The 18,829-nt window shown below is 53.3% G+C and overlaps 1 protein-coding gene and 1 long non-coding RNA gene across 4 annotated transcripts in view; one reads left to right on the top strand and one right to left on the bottom strand.

Annotated features, from left to right (window-relative positions):
• Positions 1-18,829, bottom strand: part of LOC311609692 — a 572,880-nt gene that overhangs the window by 29,228 nt on the left and 524,823 nt on the right. The window lies entirely within an intron of this gene.
• Positions 1-18,829, top strand: part of SHANK3 (SH3 and multiple ankyrin repeat domains 3) — a 62,298-nt gene that overhangs the window by 39,641 nt on the left and 3,828 nt on the right. For 2 of the 3 annotated variants that reach the window (XM_084802913.1, XM_084802915.1), the window contains exons 19-22: positions 1,758-1,781; positions 6,035-6,165; positions 6,714-6,798; positions 10,628-12,884. In XM_084802913.1, coding sequence (XP_084659039.1) covers positions 1,758-1,781; positions 6,035-6,165; positions 6,714-6,798; positions 10,628-12,884 — 2,497 coding nt within the window. The remainder of the gene's footprint in view (positions 1-1,757; positions 1,782-6,034; positions 6,166-6,713; positions 6,799-10,627; positions 12,885-18,829) is intronic. The other variant, XM_084802914.1, reaches the window with a different exon arrangement.

Genomic DNA, 18,829 nt, shown 5'->3' with positions numbered 1-18,829 from the left:
AGCCTGGAGCCGTGAGAGTGGAAGAAGAGCTCCTCCTGGCTATGGGGAGCAGAAGAGGTGCATCCTCCTGTCTGCTCCGGAAGTAAGCTGCGCTGACACAAAGACAGCTTGGGAGGTCACCTGGTCCTTCTGGGAGTTCTGCCTGATTTGAGGATGGCAGGACCAGTACCCAACAGAACATCCCACAAAGCCAGTGCTTGTTCTGTTTGTTTGGGACAGGGATCGTTCTGCAGTCTAGCTGTATTCTGCATTCTCTAGTCTAGGTGCTGTTGAACCGCCGATGCCTAATGGAGCTCTGGGATTGCAGGCATGCGTTCCCATGTGTTTTGTGTCTTTGAAAGGCAGAAATAAGATACGTTGAGTTGAGGTGGGGTGGGAGGAGTGGGTGCCGGGGTTGAGGCTCGTGCTGTGTAGGGGATGGGACAAGGCAATGCTGGAGAAAGAAGAGGGAAGCGTCCCTGGGACCTAAGGGAGTGACCAGAGGCTGACCCAAGTTAAAGAAGCTAATTACATACAACGAAAGTGGCGGCGTCTGGCAGAAATCAGCGGGAGGATCTTGTGGTGTGGCACGCACCTGCCACTCAGGAGGTTGAGGCAGGAGGATTGCTGTTGAGTTCTGGGCCTGTCTGGGTTACAGAGTGAGTTCAAGGTCAGTCTGGCCTAGGTTGCAGAACTGTATCCTAAAAAAAAAAGAAAAAAAAAAGGGTTGTTCCTTAGAGATGGGAGAGGGGGGCCTGGAGAGATGGCTTCAGTGGTTAAGAGCACTGTCTGCTCTTCCAAAGGACCCGGGTTCAATTCCCAGCAACCACATGGCAGCTCACAACTTTCTGTCACTCCTGTTCCAATGGCTCTGACAACCTCACACCAATGCACATAAAAAGGAGAGAGAGGGGGTGGGGTGGGGGAGGAGAGGGTAGAAGCACAGAGACCCTGTCTTCTCTCTCTTTCTAGCCTGGGGCTCCTTTACCAGGTATACACAAGCTCAGCTTGAATCAGGGACGTGGGTTAATGGAGTCCCATGTCAGGGACCTAGTGTGGCCAGGTGTTCCTGTTCATTCATTTAGGTGAAATTAAGACCTCCCTTAATTTCTGGGTCCTTCTTTTGTGATAAGAGGTCAGGGCAGGTCCCTGCTACTGCCTCAGTCTAGAATTTTTTTTTTTCTTTTTCTTTTTAACAAATATGTATCCTGCTTGCTGCTACAAACCTGCTTTGGGATATGGAGGTGCATTATCAGTGGTGGAGTGCTTGCCCAGCATGTGTCAGGCCCTGAGTTCCATCTGCAGTACTGTAAAAGCAAATAAATAAATAAAAAAAATCTCAGCACAGAAGGCTCATAGGTGACCACCTTGGTTAATAGTGGACTCTGACCTTTATTTTATTTTTTTATAGTTACATCTTTGTTCTGAACAAATACTTGGCTGCCCCAAGTACAGCTTAATTGTGCACATCTCCACGTGTGCGCATGTGCACGTTTGTGTGTGTGTGTGTGCATGCATGTGAGTGTACACGTGCACACAGTGTATATTCTTGCTTTTGCTTGTTCTCTTCCAGAGATTTAGAGCGTTGGTAGGCTTGTGCTCCTGGTTTGACGAGGTATAGGTGGGGAAAAGACCTATGGGGCCCGGTTGTTGAGGAGGTAGAGGCGGGGGGTGGGGTGGGGGGGAGCAAGGTGCAGAAACCGTTGTACAGAATGGCCCAGGTTCCGTGCAGTAAAGTCTTGCCCTTAACTCCCTTTGCTCTGTTTTTCGATTCTAAGCTTCCATTCGGAGAAGAAAAGGGGGTAAGTTCCGCTGCCGTATTTATAGGCCTGGCTTGCCTGTCCTTACCAAGGGGTGCTGGTGTGTGAAGGGGCTGCAGTCCAAGCCAGAGTGGTCTGGGATCTGGCACACTCTCCTGTTTCTACTTAGGGATCTGGTAGGGACACGGTGAAGGACCTTGGAAGGATACATGAGGAGTTCCTAGGGGCAACGTTGGGATTACTAGGGAGTGCAGCCATAGCCCTTGTGGATCCAGATGAGCTGGGTTGGGGGCGGGGTGTGTGAGACCTATGAAGAGACTCTGGTGGGGAGGAGGTGGGAGAACTTTTGGTGGGGGCCCCTGCAAGTGTCGTGGCCTGGAATCGGGGAGGGGATGGTCTGTGAGGGTCAGGCCACGGAGCTTAGGGGAGCCAGGTGCCTGGGCTGTACTGGGATGCTTGTATCCGGGTGTTTGGCTCTGCCCTGTGCTTTACCTTGTGCCCTTTCCTTTGCCTAAGCCAACGTCATGCTTGTGAGTTGTAGGACTGAGCCCAGAGCAGAGATGCTTCAGGTAGGGGTTTGAATCTGATGGGAAGGGAGCTGGACTCCCCCCCGCCCCCCGCCAGAAACCCCCAGGCTGTTGACGTCACTGTCCCCCTCTTCGGGGTCCACCCCTGTGTCCTCTGAAACTCTTTCTCTTGTGACTTGTGTGTCCAGCATGGCTGCAGGGGACATGTAGTCCATGTGGTGCCAGAGTCACCAGGGTGTGGGCTGGATGGTGAGGTCTAGCATCTCACCGAGTCTTCCTCGGCTTCTGCTGCATCCTCTGCCTCTTGAGTGGACAGGAGTCAGGCTCAGATACTCCCACAGCCCAGGGTGTGTGGATTTACGCATCCACCCCCCGCCCCTGCCACCTCTGATGCCCTGGCCTTTGCCTGGGCAGAAGGACTCTCCTTAGCTCTCAAGCTCCCCGCTCCCCAGTTTCCCTAAGATCTGTATTCTAGCTCTGGAGTCCTGGGGCTCCCAGGATGCTAAGCTGTGGTCATCATGCCTTTCTTCCAGCTGCAGGAGAAATGGCTGATTTGTCACTCCTGCAGGCTCTTCTTTTCAACCCTGCCTGGGTTCCCAACACACTCTACCCTGCACCCAGATGGCCCCTTGCAAGGCTGGCGGGAATGCCTATACTTGGTTCCTAAGGGATTTTATTCCATTAAAAAAAAATATCTAAAATAATTTAGGATTATGTTTTTCTAATTTTGTTGTGGGTTTATGTTGGGGAAAAGTATTCGATTTTTCATATATAGAATTCTTAAAATTTTATTTAATTTAAAAAATTTATGTGCCTGGTGTGAGGGTGTCAGATTTTGGAGTTACAGACGGTTGTAAGCTGCCATGTGGGTGCTGGGAATTGAACTCAGGTCCTTTGGAAGTGCAGGCAATGTTCTTAACCACCGAGCCATCTCTCCAGCTGGGCCCCCCGGCCCCCCCCATATATAGACTTCTTAAATTCTTCCTCGTGGAGATAATTCTTGTTTGGCCTCAATACTTTTGCAACACAACCCTAAACAGTTGCTTTGTTAAACTTCGTGTGTAAGCTGCTTGCATCTCTTTGAGTGGGTGCTTTTGGATTCTCTTCACACACAGTGTGCCTTGGTAGGAAACGTCACTACTGTGTCATGGACTTCTCTTTTTCCTTCTGTCTACTTCTGCAGTTTCTGGATGGTGTAAGGGCCTGTGGTTTGGGGGCAGTGCTCTTTTTGCATCATTTTTTGTTCCTGGGATATTGTGGTTGCTATGGTAGCCCATGTAAAACTTGGGCACATACTGCATATCACCAAGGGCTTGGCCAGGGTAACGTTTTCACATTTCAAAAGCAAGTTACTCATCTCGCTTACAAAGACAAGTCAGAAGGCTTTTTGGCGTCTGCAGCTCCTGTGCTGCTCCTGTGCTGTTACCTGGTGGTGCTGGTAATGTCATGATTACATGATTACAATCAGTCATGATTGTGCCCTACAAATTTCTCTCCAGTGGGAGCGTGTTTTGCTGGCAAAGTACTGTGTCGTCAGGGCGGAAACTGGACAGTGTATTCTCTTTCTGAGGAACCCATGAATTGTTGGGGACATTAAAATAAATGTCCTGGCTGTGTCCTCAGTGTCTGCATCGCTCAGCCTGGTCTTTGTTGGCCAGCATGGTGTACACTGGCCAGCATGGTTGTGGCCTTCTTTGTGCTAATTTCCCTTAGACCTATATGGCATAGATGTGGTTTATGACTGTTCTGTTGGGTGAAGGCACCAGCTTTCAGAAGTAGCCATCTATAGAGTCAGTGTACAAGGTGGGGTGGGGGTGGGGGTCCCGATATGCTACTTAATAAGATAGCCTCAGGAGTTCGCTTTCCTCTACACAGCAACTGTTAGGTCACATAGGAAGAGTAGGCGCTGGTGAGCAGCTGGAGATTGGGTTTGGAAAGAATAGGAGGGCCTCCAGGCTGACCAGAGAAGTTCTTCAGCAGTGGCGCTTTAAGTGGAAAGTTGTCTAGGACAGGCGGGGCCCGAGGCTGCCGAGTGAGAAGGTTAGTGCAGCAGCCAGGCAGACAAAAGCACCGCCTCTGACCTGAGCACTGTACACCTGAGCACTGACCCTGAGTAGACCTGGAAAGGGTTATGTAACCACCTCAGACAGCCTTTAGACACTTTAAAGGTTTCCAGAACCCTTCCTCCTGCTGGAACCGGTTCCCCTGGTAGTTCAGTCTGACCCCCACAGAATGGGGTTATGGGGGTGTGTGTTCAGCTATGTTTCCTGCTGCCATGGTAGAGGACAGTGAAGTAAAAAGGTTGAGGTAGGAAGGGCTTATTTGCTTGCCAGTTTGGGGAGTGTGATGAAGACTGGTGAACATTCTTGCTAAGCTCAGTTTTGTTTTGTTTTTTCCTTTTTAAGCTCAGAAAATGGTGCCACCGGATTTTAGGGTGGGCCTTCCCACATCAGTTAACATAATCAGGATAACCCCCCCGCCCCCCGAGGTGTGTCTGGAGGCTGGTCTCCTAGGTGATTGAATTCTGTGTCAGGTTGACAACGGTACCATCATACCGTTGTCGACACTGTGTGCTGCCACGCTGGATTCTGTACATCTTTTTTTTTTCTTTTTTTGGATAAGCAAAAGTACCACTTTTTCTTTTGAGGGGAGTGTGTGGTGTGTTTTAAGTACGTGTGTGTGTGCCTGTCCATGCATGCGCGCAGGTCAGAGGTCTACCTCTTGAGTGTCTTCCTTGATCGTTCTCCATCTTTGAGACGGGTTCTTTCACTGAATCCAGGCCTTCCCATGTTGACTAGACTGGCCCCCCAGTGAGTCCGTAGGACCCATCTGTCTCTGCATCCTAGTGCTGCGGTTACAGGCATATGCTCCCATGCTCAGCTTTTTATGTGGGTGTTGGGAGTCTGAACTCAGGTCTTCATGCTGTGCAGCAAGAACTTTACTCACGGAACCATCTCCACAGCCCCCCCCCCCCAAGTCCCATTTTAAAAACAGTAACTTTAATAATAATAAAAAAAATGACTACACAAAGCTTTTCATTTTATAACGGATGTGACAAGGATATGCCCAGGGCCCCCTGGTGCCCTCTCAACCAAGCCCTTTTTAGGCATCACCCTTAAGTGGATCTGAAGTCTAAGGAGTTTGGGTAGGCTTTCAGGAAGGAGATTCCTTTCCACATGACACCTTTTTCTCTTCTTTCCTTACCTCCCACCCCATTGCATCTGCCTTTCAGGGTGAGCGAGGAGGAAGGAGCTGTGTCCTCCTATCTTGTATTGAATAACTCATAGGTCCCCAGCCCATTTTGCTCCTAGGAAATAACTGCCCCTCTGACTGTTCATCCCTTGGTTACCGTCTTATTCACCCATTTAGCATCTTGTTAGTATCTGTCCCTGGGGCAGTGGTCACACTAGAAATAGCTTCCCGCGGGTTGTGGTAGAGGTTAAGCCATGTGTCGAGAAAAGGCACTGGACAAAAAGGAACTGGATCTGAGTGGTCTGTCCCCCTATGGTCGGTCATTGCCATCATTCCAAGCAATCACAGAGACACCCAGGGGCTTCTTCAGGACAGAGCTTGGCTGGTACAGGAACTGGGTCTTGGGGTCTGAGAGGGCATTGATGGGATGTAAAATCTAGGGTCTCAGGGACTGAGAGACCTCGGGGTGGGTAGGGTGCATTGGCCCCTGCTAGTGCCGTGATGCTGGCATTGGTGGGTGTGGTAGTGAGGCCAAGGCAGCCCTGGGGCTGACGTGGCACCTCTTTGGTTGTGCAGAGAAGTTGGATGAGATCCTGGCAGTTGCTGCGGAGCCGACACTGAGGCCAGACATTGCAGATGCTGACTCCAGGGCAGCCACGGTCAAGCAGCGGCCGACCAGCCGGAGGATTACCCCTGCCGAGATCAGCGTAAGCCAGCCTTGGGCCAGGGCTCTGGGATGGTCAGGTCCGGGCCTGGGGATCAGAGGGTCATGCACCTCTCTTTTGAGGTAAGAGTTCTTTATTTGGATCCCTTCTCCAGAGGAGGGGGAGCTCTCCGTGGCCTCCCTGGGAGACATTTGGGAACCATCTCAGCCCGTAGAACGGCCGCAGTTCAGCTCCCTTCTATGGTTGCAGCTTTTAATGTCTCTGACCTTAGTCAGATTCTGTGTTCCTCTGGGACTACAAGGACCCATAAGTTGGCTGAGCCTGTGGTACAGGGCACCCCTGTTCAGAAGGCATTCATAACCCACCGGGCACCCCTGGATTCTTTCTCCCTCTCTTTTCAGACTATGCCCAGGGTCTGTGCTTACTTTTTATTGTGTTCATTTCACTACCCATACAATGCAGGCCCCAACTTGAGCACGGGGCACCAGTGCCTTTGGGGTGTCCTGGCCTAGCTTAGGATGGGTGGGGCTGGATGGAGAACTGGGTGCTTCAGAGCCCTGGAAGTTCCATGTTCCTCCCTGACCCCACAGTCATTGTTTGAGCGCCAGGGCCTCCCGGGCCCAGAGAAGCTGCCGGGCTCTCTGCGGAAGGGGATTCCACGGACCAAATCTGTAGGTATGGCTGGGCTGAGGGACCGCTTGGGGTTAGGGATGGCTGGGCTGGGGTGGGTGGATTCAGGGTTGCAGGACCCCAACTCTCTCTGCCGAAGTTCAAGGACGCCATTTTGTTTGTGGGTCCAAGTCTGCTCTTCTACCCAGAGATGTGCCGTGGGAAGACACCTTTGAAATTCTTTTCGCAGTCTGCCACTGCCCCACGCATGGATACCCCTTAGTCCTTTTCTGCCCGTCCGTCACTTCTGCCTTGCACAGATAACAACTGCCGCCAGCACAGCTGGCTCCCGTCTTGTTGGCCAGAGTGCAGGTCTAGTCTCTCAGCCTAAAATTAGTCTCTCCTTGAACCTACTCCATCACTCCAGATAGCATCCTCTCCCTGTCTCTTCATGGTCAGATCCGAAAGGTCACCTGAGATCGCTCTCAACCCCCATATGCTCATGAATTCGAAGCAGCTGGGTCTCTCTATAGCCAGAGTGAAGCTGATCCCGCTAGGGTCAGTGGTAGCCTCAGGGCGTTTCCCCCTGGCAGACACTGCTGGCCTTTCTCTTCACTGACCCCAGTTGGCATTCGGTTCTTTGTTCTTTGTTCTTTGCTAGTATCGTGGGGGTGAGTTTCTTGCTCTCCCCTCCTTTCTTGCCTGCGTTCGTTCAGACCTATCCAAATGTAGGTCAACTCAAGGCTGCGTCTCGGCCTCCTTTTCTTCTGCCTGTCATACTGTGGAGGTTTGTCTTTCCCCGGCTGCCGTTGTACTCCACACTTGGCTACCTGTTCTGATCTCTAACAAGCCCTGCCTGCTTGGTGTTTCCCAGGCATTTAGTCTTCTTGACGTATTGACCCATGTGTCCGTCCGCTTGTCTACATAGACCCTCCCCATCTTTTCCACATCAGAGTACACTCCTGTTCGGCCCAGTTGCAGGCTAGCCTTGAGGTGCTTGTATGCACATTGGCTCATTTAATATCTACGGCAACCCTTTGGGGAGAGGGGACGATCAGTTAGTCTACTTGAGGGTTAAAATGGCTTTTCCAGCGTCACACAGCCGCCTGCTTATACTAACGCCTATTCATTCTGAAGCCAAACCAGCTAAGCCAAACTCTGATTGTGCCTGTTACCCATCCTGGGGCTCCGGCTTACTATAAGCTGGCTCTGGGTCTCAGTTAGAAGGTGACATGTCTACAGTCAGGTCAGCTCAGAGGTTACAGTGTGGGTGTCAAGGTATACGTATAAATGGAGACTGGTCCAGACACCACGCAGGAACATGAGCATTCACACTTAGAATAATGGGGGCAAGCAGAAGTTTCCTGGGGATCGTAGGGCAAATGCCGCACAGAGGCCAGTGTGTGTAAAAAAGCACAGGCGTGTATATGGGAGGGCTCTTCATGGGCTGACAGTGAGGATTTCTCTTAAGTGGGGGAGGGGGCGGTGGTGGAGAAGGGCAGCTAGTTAGAAGGCAGTTCTAACTGCTTTCGGCTCTCCCGAGCACTCCAGGCAACCCTCCCCGGCGCCTTTATTTTCTGCCTCACCTGCCTCGTAACTGTTCGGCGCAGGCTTGTCTCGCACCTGGCCCGCACCTAGCCCCTATCTCTGGCAAAGGAAGCTTTCTGTAGCATGTTTATCCCCCGATATCCCTCCAGCTGGTGCTGTGTGGGCTCCTTCCTGTTTGTCACAGGGTCCCCAGAGCAACAGCCCTGTCCTGCTTCATCTGGGGTGTCTGTTGCAACGTGAGCCTTCCCACACTCACTCTGATCTGTCTGCCCTCGCTCTTCCTCGATGGTCTTTCCCTAGGGCCAACTGCTAGAGCCTGTAGCCCCAGACCTCGTTGTGTGGGCCTCAGGCTCCCAGCAAGCCTGCCAGCTCCTCCCCTCTGGATGCAGCTGACCAGTGAGCTAGCAGGTACCCGGCATCAGTTCCTCCCAGTTGCCAGCCAGAGCGTTGACTGAGCTGCCAGGCTCCTTGGCCTCCCACCTCAGGTTCCGGCTGTATGTCCCTGGGCGTGGGAGACAACTCTTGGAACCCCAGAACTTTAGCTTGTAAACGTGGATACAGCCAGTAAGGAGCTCAGGATCCTCTTGGGACATTGTTGCAGTTGTTGCAACATCCAGGCCGTTGTTTTGAGCACATAGGGAGTACCCAGGAAACAATCCTGCTGCAGACTGGTGGTAGGGAGGGTCTTTCTTTAGTCGGCTGTCAGCACAGACCCCTATTTCGTGCGAGGCAGGTGACCTTTTTTTTTTTTTTAATCTTTTTAAAACCTTCAGGCAGAACCTACCATGCCATTTGTATTAAATTCCACCCCCTCTTTCATTGTCATTCATCATTCCTACCTGCTGTAACCTTGAGGTCTGTGTGAGTTCTTCCTACATAGCTCCACCTGGCGCACGGGCTTGGGGATGTTCGGGACGTGCTTGTGTGCTGTGCAGGAACGGCATCAAGAGGAGGGGCCCAAGGTCAGCCAGGCAGACCTTGAGATACCAGGGATGGACCTCGGGCATCTTCTCTTGGTGTCGCTACCTGCAGCCGCGAGTTGTAAACTGTAAATAACCCTGCGACAGGGGCCAAGTAAGGTCCTGTGATGAAACAGACTCCCAAAGGTGACTTTGTATGTACGAAGCTGGAATTCAAGCCCAAGTTTGCAGCAAACCGACTCTTGTTAGTCCTGAGGCAACGGAGCCAGAGACGTAGCGCGCCACTCCCAAGCCTATCTGTCTTCTTAGGTCAGGGTGCTTGGTGTTTACAAGCCTCACTGTATAGAGCTCTGCGTGGGGCGGCGGTTGGGGGGGGGGCGGTCTCTATTGTGTCTGAGATGATACAGGAGCTTCTGTAAGGATCTAGCCTAGTGACACCTCTAGACGAGAGGATGGGGCTTGTTTTTAGTGAACAACCCCATGAGAGGACAAGCCCAAATGGGGCTCACACCTCGGCTTAGGGTAACACAAGACGGTAGGGGTAACACTGGAGCATGCCCCTGGGTGTTTGCCCTTCGATTTCAGCTTAGCGTACCCATCCAATCTTCCATCGACCTACCCAGGCTTTCTAAATGTTAGCCTCTGGCAAGGCTACCAACTTCCTAGTATCCTGCAGGCCTGTCCATGAGCGTTATCTCCAAGGAACCACTGAGGCTTATTTCCCAGCCTCTTCCTCCTCTGGCCATTGGTGTCAGGTCTTCCAGATGCGCGGGTCCATTACTGCTACCCTGTGTTCCTCATTGGCTTCTGGCTTTGGGCATATGATAGGAAGTGTCCCTTCTGACCACTGCTCTTCTCATCTCTGGTTGCCATCAGGGTTTCTGTTGACTGCTCCTTGAATGTTTCTGAGTTGCTTTGCTCATCCTTGCGTGGGAAACCCCTAACCAGCCCCTAGGTGCTCTCCAATGGCTCTAGGGTCGGCGGGGGTGGGGTGGGGGTGCTGCCTATACCCTTCTGGTGTCTTCTCATGGCCTGCCCCATACCCACCGGGGTTGAGGAGATCTTGGCCTCAGTCCAGGCAGTCAGAGTTTGGGTCCTGTCCCAGATGCTCTGCTGAAACAGCCCTCTACACCGTGGGCGGGGGTCCCTCCTGGACCCTTCATCAGAGCTTTCCCTGCCTGCACAGGACTTGGCATGGAAGTGTGTGTGTGTGTGTGTGTGTGTGTGTGTGTGTGTGTGTCCCCGTCCTGCTTAGAGCACTTGCTCTCTCCGTTGGCCTTCCATGGGTCTGGGTCCTATCTTCCTTGGTGGGGCTGTGGCTACTCTGGGGGAGGAGGCAAGATAGGACTAGCCATTGGCTCTGGGTCCAGAGAGGCCTTTCAATGGCCAACGTCCTTGCCAGACTTACCTGGCTCCTCCATCCCCAGGGGAGGATGAGAAGCTGGCATCCCTATTGGAAGGGCGCTTTCCACGCAGCACGTCAATGCAGGACACAGCACGGGAAGGCCGTGGCATTCCGCCCCCGCCGCAGACCGCCCCGCCACCCCCACCCGCGCCCTACTACTTCGACTCCGGGCCGCCCCCCACCTTCTCACCGCCGCCACCGCCAGGGCGGGCCTATGACACTGTGCGCTCCAGCTTCAAGCCAGGCCTAGAGGCTCGCCTGGGTGCGGGGGCCGCTGGCCTGTATGATTCTGGCACGCCTCTGGGCCCGCTGCCCTACCCTGAGCGTCAGAAGCGCGCACGCTCCATGATCATCTTGCAAGACTCTGCACCAGAGGTGGGCGATGTTCCCCGGCCTGCGCCATCAGCCACACCGCCTGAGCGCCCTAAGCGTCGGCCTCGGCCGTCAGGCCCTGATAGTCCCTATGCCAACCTGGGCGCCTTCAGTGCCAGCCTCTTTGCTCCGTCGAAACCACAGCGCCGCAAGAGCCCGCTGGTGAAGCAGCTTCAGGTGGAGGACGCTCAGGAGCGCGCAGCCCTAGCCGTGGGCAGCCCAGGCCCAGTAGGTGGAAGCTTTGCACGAGAACCCTCCCCGACGCACCGAGGGCCCCGGCCGGGTGGCCTTGACTACAGCTCCGGTGAAGGCCTGGGGCTCACCTTTGGCGGCCCCGGCCCCGGCCCTGGCAAGGAGAGGCGCCTGGAGGAGAGACGCCGGTCTACTGTGTTCCTGTCTGTGGGTGCCATCGAGGGCAGCCCTCCCAGCGCGGATCTGCCATCCCTACAGCCCTCCCGCTCCATTGATGAGCGCCTCCTGGGGACAGGCCCCACCACTGGCCGAGATTTGCTGCTCCCCTCCCCTGTCTCTGCTCTGAAGCCATTGGTCAGTGGCCCCAGCCTTGGGCCCTCAGGCTCCACTTTCATCCACCCTCTCACTGGCAAACCCTTAGATCCTAGCTCACCCTTAGCTCTTGCTCTGGCTGCCCGAGAGCGGGCTCTGGCCTCGCAAACACCTTCCCGGTCCCCCACACCTGTGCACAGCCCTGATGCTGACCGCCCTGGGCCCCTCTTTGTGGATGTGCAAACCAGAGACTCCGAGCGAGGGCCGTTGGCCTCCCCAGCCTTCTCCCCTCGGAGCCCGGCCTGGATTCCAGTGCCTGCTCGCAGAGAGGCAGAGAAGCCCCCTCGGGAAGAACGGAAGTCACCGGAGGACAAGAAATCCATGATCCTCAGCGTCTTGGACACGTCCTTGCAGCGGCCAGCTGGCCTCATTGTTGTACATGCCACCAGCAATGGACAGGAGCCCAGCAGGCTGGGAGCTGAAGAGGAGCGCCCCGGTACCCCGGAGCTGGCCCCAGCCCCCATGCAGGCAGCAGCTGTGGCGGAGCCCATGCCAAGTCCCCGGGCCCAGCCCCCTGGCAGCATCCCAGCAGATCCCGGGCCAGGCCAAGGCAGCTCAGAGGAAGAGCCAGAGCTGGTATTCGCTGTGAACCTGCCACCTGCTCAGCTGTCCTCCAGCGATGAGGAGACCAGGGAGGAGCTGGCCCGCATTGGGCTAGTGCCGCCCCCTGAAGAGTTTGCCAATGGGATCCTGCTGTCCACCCCACCCCCTGGACCGGGCCCCTTGCCCACCACGGTACCCAGCCCGGCCTCAGGGAAGCCCAGCAGCGAGCTGCCCCCTGCCCCTGAGTCTGCAGCTGACTCTGGAGTAGAGGAGGCGGACACTCGAAGCTCCAGCGATCCCCATCTGGAGACCACAAGCACCATTTCCACAGTGTCCAGCATGTCCACTCTGAGCTCGGAGAGTGGGGAACTCACTGACACCCACACCTCCTTTGCCGATGGACACACTTTTCTACTCGAGAAGCCACCAGTGCCTCCCAAGCCCAAGCTCAAGTCCCCGCTGGGGAAGGGGCCGGTGACCTTCAGGGACCCGCTGCTGAAGCAATCCTCGGACAGTGAGCTCATGGCCCAGCAGCACCATGCTGCCTCTACTGGGTTGGCTTCTGCTGCTGGGCCTGCCCGCCCTCGCTACCTCTTCCAGAGAAGGTCCAAGCTATGGGGGGACCCCGTGGAGAGTCGGGGGCTCCCCGGGCCTGAAGATGACAAACCAACTGTGATCAGCGAGCTCAGCTCCCGCCTGCAGCAGCTGAATAAAGACACACGCTCCTTGGGGGAGGAACCAGTTGGTGGCCTGGGCAGCCTGCTGGACCCTGCTAAGAAGTCACCCATTGCAGCAGCTCGGTGAGCAGGGTGATGTGGGGAGGGGCCGGTCTCCCTGTCCTCTGTTCCTTTTGTTCATCTATAGATTTCCCTCTGTTCTTCCTCCATCTGTCCCATCTCTCACCTGTCCATGGCACGGGCTCGCCTTTTCCACCTTTTTCATCTTTGTCTGGTTTTGCTTCGCGGTCTGAGGTAGAGGGGCTCTTTAGTATAGCTGCCCTCTGCATCTCTTTTGTGCAGGCAGTGGGTCTCGGTACCTAGGAGACCCAGGTGCGTCATGAGACCTCCCAGGACTTGCTGCAGGCTCTGCTACAGGCTCGCATCCTTCGTCTCTGGCCTCTGGCCTCCATCCAACTCAAGCTGCCTCTGCCTTAGTTAAGGATCTTCTTACGCTGTGCTCTGGAGCTGTCCTTCCCTCTTAGCAGTTGTTTGGCCCCCGTGTCTGCTGCCCTGTGGCTCCATTTTGGTTCTTTCTGAAAACCACATATGACTGGCATCACTTCCTGTGGAGCAACCTCCTGCCTTTGCTTTCTTTTCAGGCCAGAGTACACTGGTTCCTTTTCTTTAGGGACTTGGTACAAATTTCTTACGTTCTGCCCTAGAAACATCTGTGCTATGGCACCTCTTAGGATCCTTCAATGCGTCGGAAAAGAGTTAGAAATCACACCATCTCTCTCACCTATCTTTCCTGCCTGGTCCTGTTTGCCCCTCCCTCAATGGTGATGGGGTGGGGGGGAGGTGCAGAACCGGTCTGGGTGCTGCTAAGGTTGCTGCGTTTTGTAGGTAGAAGCTGCCAGAGCCCTGGGTTGATCCCTCTGGGACCCTCCCATGTGGACTGCATGGGTTCTGGTGACAGCTAGCCAGCTTGTGGCCAGCCTCTTGTCTTGCTTCTGCCTCTGCCCCAAGGTTCTCCTATTCTGGGCTTGGGTGGGACGCCACCCCATGACTTCCCACTCCTTGTTTCCTAGGTGCCCTTCATTGCCAGTGTTAGAAGACGGGGTTGCCAAAGTAGCGAGCAGTGCGCAGCTTAAGGACTTCAGGTCTTATTCAAAGGGCCTGCCCATTTTGTGTTCTTCCCGTTGAGGATCCAGAAGATGAATGGGAGCTTGAGACGCTCACATGGCGTCTCTTGAGAGGTTCGGGGACATTCCCTGTCTTTCTGGTGTCTTGTTCTTGTGCCTTCTGCCTTTTTGGCCTCTTCTCTGAGTCAAATTTGAAAGCCCTTCTCAGTAGTGCAGTGATGAAGGCACCGTTAGAGAGGGCACAGTGGGCATGGACGAGTCACGACAAGTGGCTGGGGTCCTGGGCTTGTCTACAGAACTGGATTCTCAAACATAGAGGTGTCTTGGCACAACCTCGTCCAGACCCTTTCCTTCCTTTCTTTCCTTCTTTGTCATTGCCCCGTCACCAGCCCCTCTGCCTCTCTCTGACTCTTTTCCTGATGGAAGCTAAGGTCACATAAGGGACATAGCATATCGCCTAGCCCACTGCAGGGCCTCAGTATAAGGAAGAAGCTGAAGGCAAATGCCACGCTATGATTTGAAATCTAAAAAGGGGTCCTAAGGCGGATTTCATGGAAGGACAGGTGGGCAGAGATCCTATTGGCTGTCAATAGTACCTTCTGATAACACACTGAGTTTGTGCTCAGCACTTTGTCATTGCAGAGATAGACGTGTGCTGTACAGCGGCTACCGCATCCTGGATATATAAGTGATAAATTACACTGAGTGTTCGTCAGCCAGCCACCTTGCACCCTGTGCTCCTCCTTTTGCCTCATTATTCCATTCCGTTCCCACTCACTTTTCTTCTACCTTTGGGTTTTATTTTTTTATTTTTTTTTTTGGTTTTTGGTTTTGGAGACAGGGTCTTGCTTTGCAGTCTGAGCTAGCTTTGATCCTCCTCCCTCTGTCTCCTCCCTGTGAGCAATCTCCTCATCAGCCATCTGGAGTGTGTCCTGCTGCCTGCCACAGTGCATTCTTTTCTGGCGACAGGCATGGCGCACCTGTGGCTTTCTGTATAGCTAGCTTATTTCAGACCTGGTCTTTTGTCTGGTCTCTGTGGACCCCTCCCCCCCGACTTTGATGTCTCCTGGGGCTGCGCCTCAGTTCTGGCCTTGTAGCCTGTGCGGGGAGGGGGGGGGGCTGGAATCTAGCATCCATGTCTTACTTTGGGATAAAAATCACTGTTGAGCCTTCCTCTTAGAGAAGTGTCCAAAGCATGTGGAGTTCTGATGCCTAGGTGTGACTGTGCCCTTCTCAGGGTCGTCCTGGTAGAGGTCACACAGCCTTGAGCCACATCTTTGGTGTGTGCGTGGTTCCCGCGTTTTACTTACCGGGCTCATCTCTCTCTGATTCCACTGGTCTTCTGGGTGTTGTGTTTGGACTTGAATCTTACATGGGATTGAAACCTACAGCGATGCTGTTTTGCCTTGGCTCTTGGGATCTTTCTGGGGAAGGGTGCTGGGGATTGAACTCAGGACGAACGGTCAACCAACTGAGCTACATCTCCTGCTTGCTCTATTGAGATATGGACCTTTCTTTCCTTTTATGTTTATTGTATGCATGAGTGCGTGCGTGCGTGCGTGCGTGTGTGCATTGTACACACTTTATGGTGTATATGTGGAAGTCAAAGAACAACTTATGGGAGTTAGTACACTCTCTGTATTTGGTGGGTACGAGGGATTGATTCAGGCCATCAGGCTTGGCTGCAAGTGCCTTCATTAACTGAGCCTTCTCACCAACCTCAGATAGAATCTTTCCATAGATTCTTAGGCTGGTTCTGAACTCTCTGTGTAGCCTAACTTGGCCTTAAGCTTTAAATCCTCCTGCTTTTGCTGCCCAAGTGTTGGTATCACAAGTGTGTGCTCTCATGCCAGCTGACTCAGTTTTATACCTGGGTGATCCTCACTTTTCTTTCTTTTTTTTTTTTTTTTACATCTTGGTGAAATACCTTTATAAATATTTACTATAGTACTTTTCAGTGCCTTTTAATTTTTTTTTCTTATTTTTATCACATGCCTGTGTGTGGGTGGTTGAAGTGTGCCCTGTTCTTTAGACCTGTGGAGGTCACTGCTGAGATCTCACAGGAGACACACTTTCTGATCAAGTTGCTCTACAAAGCCCTGCCCTGTCTGCTATAGTTTCTGCCTGCAGGTTAAGGGTGTAGACAAAGCCTGTGTGCTGGGGCACTCAGACTTGAAGGTTCTTCAGACCAGTTAGATACTGGGGACAGGATGCATTGTGTCCTTGCAGAGCACAGGTCATATGCAGATGCATTCTCAAAAGCCCCAAATTCTGTGAGGGAGCAGAAAAATCATAGGGGACACAGGGACAACTGGGCATGTCATTGTTGTACAGGCAAGGTGCTGAGGAGTGAGGCCAAGGCAGAAGGGAGGGACGCATGCAGAAACGTTGGAGCCCTGCCTAGTCTGTGTTCCTACTGAGAATTGTCCCATAGCGAGGCCTCCAAGTTGTGAAGGCCACAGGCCTAGCCCTGACCCACATGAGTGCGAAGGCAATAGGCCTGAGGTAAGAGGCTAGGCCTGAGTATGAACCTTTTCTATTGGTCCCAGGGGGCTGACAGAGGTAAGGCAATCCCAGGAAGAAGATGCTGTGGAGGTTTTTTTTTTTTTGTGGGGTGACATCTTTTTGTCAGTGTGAGTCGATTCCTGAGTTTGTGACAGGTTCCAGGAGTCAGGGAAACCTTCTGAGAAGCATGAGGTGAAGGGCTTGCCTGGTGTGCGTGAGGCCTGGCTTCTAAAATGGGGAGGGGATAAGAAAGGGGATAATAAAGGGAAAGGAAGAAAGGAGGAAGAGAAGAAAGGAAGGGAGGGTAGATGGTAAAAGACCCTGAAACTATGAGTGTCCTGGACTCTGGTGATGAGGAAGACCTGGGTTAATGTGAGGGATTGGTGACATTTTTCAAAGAGATAGAGGAGCCCAAGGCCCCAGGGTTGGACATCCTTCCTGTATATTAAAAGGTGTTGAGATCCCAGTAGAAACCTTGAGCTCAGAAGACACTGAGGGGGGTCTTCACATATGGCCTTCCTCAGCCTACTTGTCATAGCAAGACTTGGGGGTAGATGACGAAGTACAGACTGTGAAAGAGGGGTGGGGTCGAAAAGCCATCCAGGAAGGAGGATGCTGAGGAAAGGAAGGGGCTCCTAAAAAGAAACAGATAAACACGTCCCATCCCAGGGAGCCCTGCCTACAGCCTTGGTGCCTGCCTGGAAGCAAAGGCCAGATCTCACTGGCTGGGAGTTCCTGGGGGCAAGTTCAAATAAATGTCTTAGAGGACGCCTTGGCCAGGAGCCCTTTGGAGGGTAGCAGATCCTGTGTGCACCACCTTGTGCGGTGCACACAGAAGGGGGGTTGGTCAGTCAGCTAATAGTGCCAGTAGCCGGAGATGGGTATGCAGAGTTTCCTATAAACATGTACGTCAGATTTGCACACTACTGGGCTTCTGCCCTGGAGGCAATGTGGGCAGTGCTCTTCCCCAAGAGGAGGGTGGGAACCAACACCGATACAATGCATATGCCTTCCTGTACATACTCTTTGTTGGGCTTTTCCACCAGTCCTCCCAACATCACCAACACTGGTGGAGGCTTCTGAGGCGTATGCCTGACTCTGTCTGTACTCCTAGCCCACTGGCTACAAACTTGTTTTCTGCATCCTGGGCACCTCTGAAGCCAGACTGCTTTCAGCCCGGGCCTCCAGGTCACTCCTGACAGGAAAGGAAGCTTTGGTACCATCTAGACTGATTTATATATATATATATATATATATATATCAGGTGCCCAGGCTAGGGTCAGTGTGAACTTAGGGAAGAAGCAGACCTGTGTGTGTGTGTGTGTGTGTGTGTGTGTGTGTGTGTGTGTGTGTGTGTGTGAATCGTGGCCTTGTTTACTCTGTGGGTGGCCACAGTGTGACCTCACAATTATGCTTCTAGTGCCACTCCCCCCCAGGACCTCACCACCTCACCTCTGCCTCCACCCCGCTTTGCCCCAAGGCCAAGATGGCCCCTTAAGGCTAGGTTCCGTGGGAGTGAAAGTTTCTTCTGTCTGCCAGTTCCCTCGTATACACCTCAGATTGTTCCTGGGGTCTTTGTGTTGGGGGCGCTGTGAGGCTGCTTTGAGAAGTTCTGCCTTGGGTCTAAGCAGTTAGGAGGAAGCAATAGGGACAGGCTGAGGAGAAAGGCCCTGAAGGGGATGGAAAACCAGGTCTCCCCGGGAAAGGACTAATCTTGAACGGTTCAAGATAAGGGTTGAAAGTGGCTGGAAGGGAGCATGCTAGTTAACTTTCTCTTCTCTGTGGCAGACTTCACCTTACAGGAACACGCTTTGATCAGGAAAGATGTATTTTGGTCTGTAGTTTCAGAGCTCTCAGTCCATGGTTGCTCGGGGGTGGGGGGGGTGAGGGGGTATTGCTGTCAAGAGCATCCTAAGGGGGGCGGTGCAGTGAATCACCAGGAAGAAAGAAGGGCAAAAAGGGGGAAGGGATAAGACCACCAAATTATGAAATCATCGATGTGTTGTTGTGATATTACTGATTTTGTGTGTGTGTGTGTGTGTGTGTGTGTGTGTGTGTGTGTGTGTGTGTGTTGGGGGTTAGGTGAGGGAACAGAATCTCAACACGTAGCCTTGGCTGGTCTGGAGCTTGCTATGTAGACCACACTTGCCTCAGACTCACAGAGATCGGCCTGGCCTCTGCCTCCTGAGTGCTGGGATTAAAGGGGCGAGCCACCCACCACCCACCGTACCCAGCCCCCATCAGTGTATTGATCTGTTGATTAGGGCAGAGCCCTCATGACCTCTCAGTGACTGGATTCACCACTATACCTTCAAAGCACACACCTTTTAGGGGTGGGGGCGGGGGATATCACAGAGCTGAGGGGAACTCCTGCTGGTGTGGGCTAGGTACTGCCGATGCTGTGCCAGGTGGGCAGAAACTTAGGCCAGCCTGAGAGAC

This window comes from Acomys minous (assembly GCF_964271855.1).
Source record: "Acomys minous genome assembly, chromosome: 12".
Taxonomy (NCBI): Eukaryota; Metazoa; Chordata; class Mammalia; order Rodentia; family Muridae; genus Acomys; species Acomys minous.
The sequence above is the reverse complement of the archived record's forward strand: the minus strand, read 5'-3'. Positions and strand labels throughout refer to the sequence as shown.